Source organism: Etheostoma spectabile, chromosome 6 (genome assembly GCF_008692095.1).
Source record: "Etheostoma spectabile isolate EspeVRDwgs_2016 chromosome 6, UIUC_Espe_1.0, whole genome shotgun sequence".
In the NCBI taxonomy this organism is placed as follows: Eukaryota; Metazoa; Chordata; class Actinopteri; order Perciformes; family Percidae; genus Etheostoma; species Etheostoma spectabile.
Window position 1 is genome coordinate 4,413,852 of NC_045738.1, and position 8,888 is coordinate 4,422,739.

General features: G+C 39.3%; 2 protein-coding genes across 2 annotated transcripts in view; both read right to left on the minus strand.

Moving 5' to 3' along the window:
• The window catches only part of mal2 (mal, T cell differentiation protein 2), an 871,414-nt gene that overhangs the window by 778,524 nt on the left and 84,002 nt on the right, over positions 1 to 8,888 (minus strand). The gene's annotated exons all lie outside the window — the stretch shown is intronic.
• Positions 1 to 8,888, minus strand: part of LOC116690854 (transmembrane protein 65) — a 31,429-nt gene that overhangs the window by 8,948 nt on the left and 13,593 nt on the right. Inside the window, exons 3-5 of the mRNA XM_032518057.1 lie at positions 5,799 to 5,843; positions 2,350 to 2,417; positions 2,075 to 2,129 (exon numbers count right to left, since the gene is read on the minus strand). Coding sequence (XP_032373948.1) covers positions 2,075 to 2,129; positions 2,350 to 2,417; positions 5,799 to 5,843 — 168 coding nt within the window. The remainder of the gene's footprint in view (positions 1 to 2,074; positions 2,130 to 2,349; positions 2,418 to 5,798; positions 5,844 to 8,888) is intronic.

Genomic DNA, 8,888 nt, shown 5'->3' on the forward strand with positions numbered 1-8,888 from the left:
ATCACCAAAGGCTTGCCTCATGTGGCTGCACTGACAGCGTTGTTGTCATTACTTTAAATTCCTGATATGGGCAACAAAAACTACGCACTATAGCTTTAAGGTATGGGAGGTGAGTGTGGAAACCCCGAGATTAGAGAGGGAGAAGTAAAGAAAAACCCAACTGGAAGCATTTATTTAGTCTGAGTGTTAATGCAGGACGTTATTAAAAATGATATGCATTAAAAACATTAATTCAGTATAAATATATCCTAATGACAAATGTTCCAACATGTGGGCACCGAGGAAGGGCATTAATCTCCTTAGTTGTAATTTTTTAGAGATTGAATCCTATTTGGACCTTTCACATAATTACCTCTGTTTAAAGTATGTAATCGGGCCAACTCAGCAGTAGACCATTTTCGAAAGGTGGACATTTGTCTCATAGAAAAGGTGTGATTGGTGGACTTGACTACAGACTTGACAGTAGTGCTAAATCACCGCGGACTGGGCTAGATAACTACAGCCTCTTGATTTGCAGATCCCCACATGTTACAATGTCCGAGGAATGACAAACAGTACCACTTCTGAGAAAATGGAGTGAGTGATAGGAACCAGGTTGAGGCTGGGTGGTAGTTTCCTACATTTTGAAAACCTAATTCACAGGGGGAATTCTGCAGCAAGAGCTCACTCTCAAATCGCTTTACGCCACTCTGGTCAAACTACTTGTAGCCTTACTGAAAAACTAATTTTAGATTTTCTGGCTGAGTTTGCAACCTGATAACTCTTTCTCTACGGTATAACCCTAAAAGATCTATCGCTAGGGGCTGGGTACTGAAATCAATAATAATCAATAACTGTTAGGCACCGAGCAAATTGCCTCCTTAGTATTAAGTACCAAAAAAAGCCATGTAATTTAATATCAAATTGCAATACCTAAGAAGTAAATCTCATCAGCGTCAGTGAGCCAATAAGCATGCAGCATGCTTCCACCAAGATCTAATAATGCTGCTGATTGGATGTTGGATTGAATGTTACGTGTCGTAGAGACATGCAGGAAAAACTCTAAGTTACACACAGAGACGGGGCTCACATATTAGGAGAAGTAAATAAAAAGATTTGTGCCGTAATGTTGTAATTTATTTTTATTGTTCAGGAACCAGTATCAAATGATTAAACTCCAATGCCTTTACCGCTATTACATTTGTAAATAGGGACAGTCCTCCTGCTTCACTAACATCATTGTGCTCTACCCTCAAAGTCATATACACTGAACAGGAACATGTGATAACATTAAAATGCAAATGAGCCTCTTCGGGCTAAGTGGATATGACTGCACCCATTCACTCTGCTTGTGAACAGTGTTATTTAATTTTGAAACCCTCATCATTTAGGCCAGGCAGTGTCACTATGTTATCACCCTCTTTTTTTGGATTAGTGTCACAACAGTCTTCAAATTGAGACTTTATCATTAAAGCTTCATTATGAGACTGGACATTCTATCAACACTGAAATTGAAAATGCCTCCTTCTATTTTTGTTTGAAAGAGTTGGGAGTCCACTATGACATGGCATTCCATCACTCTAATTAAGAAGTAGACAATGAGTGTGACTTGCGGTCTGGGCAAGAAAGTTGTATACCTGAACCTAAACTAAGTCTGAGATAATAGGTTTTTTTCTCAAACGTAGCCGTTACCTGAACAATTAGATGATGAATTTCATGTGACTGATCGTGTATGACAGACATATTTTTAACAGATGGAAAGCCATCAGGGAGATCAAGTAAACATATGTCAGAACTGACATGTGACCCATGTATTATAATAAAAATAATAGGCACGTTTAAAGAATTGACCAAAGTGGACTGTGCAGCAACCAACAAGAGAAACATATGCTCTTGTTGTCATCCAGGCATCACTTTTGTTCTGCAACAATCCTCAATCCAAAAGTTGTGTTCTTAAAAACGTCCAGAGAATTTATATATACCAGTCATACCTCATTGCCATAGGAAATCAGACAAGATACAAATCAAGGAAGATTTCAAAAGCTACGGTACCAATAACAACAAAATAGTGATTAGGAATATGAGATTATCTTACCAGCCATAGTTGAAATGCCAAGGACCACGCCAATGGATAATTCAATGTGTGTGCCCTGTAACACACACACACACACACACACACACACACACACACACACACACACACACACACACACACACACACACACACACACACACACACACACACACACACACACACACACACACACACACACACCAGTTTGTTGGGAATCAAACCCCTCACACTGAGTAAATCTTTACACCCACTGAGCTGCAGGGGAGCACGGTACTGCACGGAGCTGACAGACTTACAGCAACGATCATGATGCAGTTGTCCAGGAATCCAAATCCAACGAACGGGATAGCATTATGCAGTAGAACTGTAAAATTACAAAAACAAACAATAAATCACCAACAATCACAAAGCATGCAGACTGTGTTCATGTCTACATTAATAAGTAACAACCCATGAGACATAATTGAACATTGCAGAGCAGAACTGTACCAGAATGAACACAAAGAAGGTACAAGAACATTATTTCACGAGACACAAAGCACTTCTGTGCTAAAAAGAAATGAATAGTATGAAGCTGATGTTGGGAGATGCTTAAAGTAAACTGGACCATAACTCCAGTTATTAATTCATGCAGGTTAACGTAGAGCTGGGCAACATTTCGATATTCCATCAATATCGTGATATGAGACTAGATATCGCCTTAGATTTTGCTGCAAATGACCTAAGTATGAAGATTTTAAGTTTATTCCATATTCTTGATATAACATGGGACATAAAATGTATTATTACGTTTTAGTCTGTGTCAGCTGATAGTGTGAGTAGTTTGCCTGACGGACAGGGCCAGACTAACATGTCACAGGGCGGGCTGTGTTTGTGTGATGCTGGTTTGGCCCGGGCCGAAGCGGTACAGTAGGTGTGGAGATAGAGATTCAGGTGGATATTGTTTCTGGCAGGAGACAATCCCGGAAGCAACATGCTGACAGCTGCACACCTGATGCTACCAACAGTTGTGTTGTTTCCCACAGCACAACTTTTGTAAACACACCTTTTAAAACCGGAGTTATATAACACAGAGAGCGGTCTCACTGAATCCAGACGCAGACGTAGGAGGGGACGCGGAGCAGTGACTGCGGAACAGAGAGACTGACGCCAGCAGGCCCGCCTCCAGAATGCAAATTGAAATGGCGGCTGGGCGAGTCAGTTTAACACAGCACCATCCCTCTTAGGTAGGAACGTAAACACTCACCCAAGCCAGTTTAGGTCTTATTCTCATGGTAAAAGCATCACGCAGGGTAAAGGAGACGGGGGAATAATGTTACCGGCGAGGCTAGCCTTTAGTAGCTGTGTATCTTTGTCATACGAGCCTAGTATCAAGTAGCTCCATCTCCAGACCAAAATGGCTATCAGAATGTTAATGTTTGTACATGCATACATTGACTGTGTAGTACAGTATGCATGTAATGAGATATTGTATACAGTCTGACATACTGTTGGTGCTGTGAAAGTGAATTTTAAATGTCACCAATAGCCCCAGCAAGGTTTAGTATATTCTAGTTGAAGTTCAGTCTAGTTCAGGTAAGTGATCTGCAGAACAGTGTTTGCCTAAAGCATAAACACAGTCATTTATTTCCTCAAGCTCTCGTTCTGCTGCAGCTCTCCTTCAGTACAAATGGGGAATTTGAAATCTTGCTGTTTAAGTACATAAAACACAGACGCTTTTATGTGTCAGACACAGACTTTACTTTCATGCTACACCAGGGGCAACTTGAATTGGATTTTAAAGAGCTCTCCATCTCTTGGTGCTGAGACGTGTAGAACCAATTGTTTGGACTCCTCTGGCTATAGTTCCAATTACTGCCCTTTTTGTCGTACTCTGAATAACATGACTAACTGTAAAGCTGTTGAGGAAAGTTTTTAAGTAATTTATTACATTTAGTCAACTGATCTTTACCTTAGTGCCACCATCAGGCCAAACCTTTCTTATTTCGTATAAACTGGAGCTATTCTGTCCTACTCTGCACAGAGGCCTTGGTGGAGGTCTGCTCTCTGTGCTCCATTCTAATTCTAAAATTTTTATCACATCAAACTTACCAAATCTTATTTAAAAATTCAGAGAGAGAAATCTAAAAGCTGTTTTAAAGGCACTACTCAAACCTCAGAAGTCTTAAACTTAAACTACTTTTATATGTCAACATAGGTTTTTAAAATTGTTCATGTTCAAACAAAATCATCTATTTTTTTTAAAAACAAAACAAATGAGAACCAGGGTTGAGGCATTTTGATTGGCAAACTTCAGCTCTAAATGGAATTTTCATTCAGTAATGTCGGCAAAAAGGAAAACACTTTACAAACGAGCTTTATAAAAGAATTTCACCATTGAATCAGTAATCAAACTTATTTTCTGAATTCATAGGTTGGAGTGATATGACTTATATGTTGAATGGGTCTGTTTTTACAGTAAACAAGGCACTTTTTCCACACAAGTCAGCAAAGTGAAACTCTCATTTGGAGAAAAGCAAGGCAACAATACACACAACACAAAGACTTTGCTGTCTTGAGGAAAACATTTACAGTATGTGCTGTGTCGCACGCTGTTGCTCTAGTTACCGAGTGGATGTTTCTTTTTAAAGTTGATCTCAGCTGTGTTATCTTTAGTGTTGAGCCAAAGCACGAAAAACTGCATTTCAGCACAACAGAAACACTGATCTAAAGAGAAGACAATTCTCACACAATGTCTCTGTTTTTGCTTATAGTCAAAGATCTTTGTCTTTCTCACAGCATACACAAACAAAGTTTGATATGAAGGACAAATCCGCAGGATTTCCAACCTCTCAGCAGAAGGAGAGGAGGAGAGAAATCTGAGGTCATGTCAATAACTGAGCAGCCTGGATAGGCTTTAAGTTGAGTGTGTGAAGATGGATTACATATGTGTGAGTGCATGATCTTCCATTTGTAATGAGAGACAATCTGAAATACCCATTTTATTGGAATGTATTCCTGACTCACACCAGTTTATTTCGGCAGCGTGGTCGTTTCTTTTTTCTGCATTTTACATTCCTCATGTTAAATTGTGTTTCTTCTGTATTCACTCAACATTAAATCATTTATCAGTATTTATGGACTGCAGGAAGACTATCAATGGAAGGAAATGGGGATTTTATCTTATAAACCCTAAACATGAATCAATAAACGAGTGATGGACTCCTAGTCACACAGCCCAGCAAGACGGAGTAGCAAAACATTTTGGGCTTTGTATGATAAAGGGACAGGACTATACATTTTAAATGCATGCCTCTTGTCTCATCTTCCTCTGTATCCGAAAACCTTGTTTTGTACCTTAAATTCAGATTAAACTGATATTATTGGGTACCCATTTGTCAGGGACATATGAAGCATTAGCTAGTGGCATATCTTTTCATGGAAAACATATAAGCCTAAAAGCCAGGTTCATATACAGTATGTTTTTCCTTTCCTTTGGAGAGACCATGGAATCAAATTGTCAACAATGAACCACAACAACCTGCTCATTAACATTAATAAAGACTGATCTTCACTAATCTTTCCTGGTTAATTGACAGTTAAATGAAAAATGGCAATCCAGGAAGTCCTGTTATAAGATAAATAAGCATTTTCCAATACTTCTTTAACCATCCCTCTACATCACCAAAAGGGGGTAAAATACAACTAGAAACACAAAGAGTCTTTCTAAACATCCACCAAGATTACAAAACATCTGACTCCTTACCGTATCTTAACTCTGCTGCAGTAGGTGGTGCCACTTCCAGCTGCCCTGAAAAAGAAGAGAAGAAAAAAATGTATTATAAAGCATCTGCATCTCCAATGGCCTGTTTTTCTATAGAGGGGAAAAGTCAGGATAAATGTCACACAGTTCTTAAATGGCAAAGCCTTTCAGTCAGGACCTTAAAAAGTAGGAAGAGGGGAGAGAGGAGAACATTTTGGCAATGTGTCAGAGGAGATAGAAGGGAGTTAGGACAGAGCGCAAAGAGCACCTTCTTCGTTGCCACATCGCCTGAGCGAGATGTGGATAGGAAAAAAAATGACATCAGACGTTATTGGTGTGTGTGGGGTGACAGACAGACACCGCAAAAGGGAGGAAGCGATCCAAGGTGTGAGAGGCTTTTGTTTTCTGGCATCATCTCAACAGATTTAAAGTAATACCATCATCCAACACAACGTGGATGAAAATAAAATGATTACTTTGTCTACACTGTGAAGTTTAAAAGGAAAAATTAAGTTAATGAGCTGTAACATTCGTCTATGATGTGAAGTGTCTGGCTGGATATGCCACATTAAGAAAACAGCACTGTGACACAAGGACCTACTGTAAAACAAGAGATAATTACTGTGCTTTTAAGGTTAAAGACAGGAAAGAAATTGGATTTGTTTTAGGTCAGTAGAAATGTTAGTCCACACAATGAAGTCTGTTCCATCAGTTACAGGTGTTATTGCACCACTGCAGGGGAAACCAGGTGGCGGCAGATTTTGCCATACACAATCTGTCTCCACTTCTACTCCAGCCAGATACACAATCATGCATTCTGACACAGACACTTGCTATCCCCAATGCACTATCCCAACTGAGTTTGCTACAAGTGAAAATGCCAACTCTCTGGGAGGAGAGCTATATCTGCCAAGAATTGACTCAGGGAAATGACCCGCTATTTAAAATGCTTGTGTTATTTCCCCTATCTTGAATACATTTTCACATTGCTATCACTTTATAGACACATTAACATTGAAAACTGGCAAACAATGATCCACTTCATAATATTAAAACTCTGTACCATCAAAAAAAATGCAGAGAACAAAAACAAAACCATGTGCCAATGTGCCTTTAATCTGTCCCCACCCATTTCCATCTCCTCATTTCCTTTCAGGACTCAGTGTCACATTACACGCTTCATGCTGCAGTCTTCAGTTCAACCCCCATCTCATGTTGCTAATACAACAACGGACAATTGTTTACCTCAACAACGGCCCATTCATCCATAGGAGAGGACAAATACGGCCGGCACATTCACAGAAACGCACCAACACGACTGTACTGTATATTCATCGTCAGTGCTCATACAGATTTGTCATTGCTTCCGGCCTCTGCAGCACCTTGTGCATAATGACATGCTGTCTCTTTCCAATTTCGACCATGAGCATTATTAAAAAGGTTTTATCTCATTTCACAGGTTTCGGAAAATCCTCTCAGCTACAAAAGCATTCATAAACTATCAAACCACAGGACAGGGAGAAACTGGCATAATTGAAGATCTTGCCCACAGAGGGCTTTGCCAATTAGGTACCAGAGCACATTTATTTCCATGTATTACTCATTCATGGGTTGTTCTAGGATTTAATTGAAGGCTTGTAATGATCCACCTGTGTTTACTGTATCTATGAGCCAACAATGTCAGTGTACTGCTGCATCAACCACATCACTTTTCTCACTGAAACAGCTGGTGTTAAATTGTTCTCAGCTGTTATATGACACTATTATTTGTAATGCTTTAGAAATATGAGATAACTTGTAAATCGTATGGATGTCACTAACCAGTGGTACCATACTTTGATAGCACTAAACAAACACATGGATACTCTCAGCCCTCTCTGGCATAAGGTTTGGCAAAATGATATTGGTTGGTCGTACCTACCATGCATCCAGCATGGGCTGATGATGGAAAGTTACATATGGCAACTAGTCATCCCTGAAAATATGTCTTAACTTCAGGGCTGTATTTTTGCATTGGTCCAAGCTTGGGTTATCTTAAGACTAAAGATAATTCCTTTTGTAATTTAGTGCCGTTACAAATTTGTGTACTTTGTTATCATCCACATTTGTTCTATAAGAATAGGGTGAGTGAAGGTTATAGAAACTGCAGAAATATAGTGTAGAAACAACATGTGAAATGAACAGTAGCGGTTGAAATGAATTAAAATGCCTAAATTTGTTTTTCAGAGGTTTTTGGTGCACCTAACTATTTCTCAGACAGCAGATACAATGGCCTTGCGCTGTTATAGTAATACGGGTCTGTGATCAGTCTCATAATATGTTCTAAGCAGTCCCATTTGGATGTGAAAGACATAATGCAATACATCATTGTGGAAATATATAATTGTGGCCTTTCCATCAATTAAAAAGAATAGAGCAAAAGTCACCATCTCATCACTGGTCACATGAAAAAAATCCCATTAACGAGAAACTGCGATAGCTGACATAGCTGTCTATTGCCCTCAGAACTCCTCTGGTATAAAGTACTGATTGCATGGTATCTTAAATCCCCCAATGCCGCTGTCTCAAAAGAATTCAATTCCAACAGACAGGAGTGATGAAAACATTTAATGGGCTGTGATAAGTAGTTAACCACAATAATGATTAATACCGAAGCAGCCATGTTTCATTCATCTTAAACCTTTTCTTATCTTGCCTTGTCCTACTGCAGAGTCACCCGTACAGCACACACCTGGCATCTGATGAAAACTGTGCTTACAGATAAACAGAAAACAGGATATTTGGGCTCAGATCTGAACTGTTCTTTGCCATATAAGATACAATTCTCTGAAGCATTAACTATGCTCAGCCTACAAATGATAAGACTATAACAAGGCTGTTAACTGGTAGTCAAATGTTCTTTAAAAAAGGGGCTGTACTTGAAAAACTGAAAAAAAGTGTGCTGGGTTTGCCTTCACATGGCTCTCACAGACTGTTCCCCACACATGAAATACCTGAAATATGTTTTTTTTCACTTGTGGCCAGACCAGAAACAAAGAACAGAGAATCTCAGATTTCAACACAGAGGGAATGTGACTTGACTCTGCTCAGGAC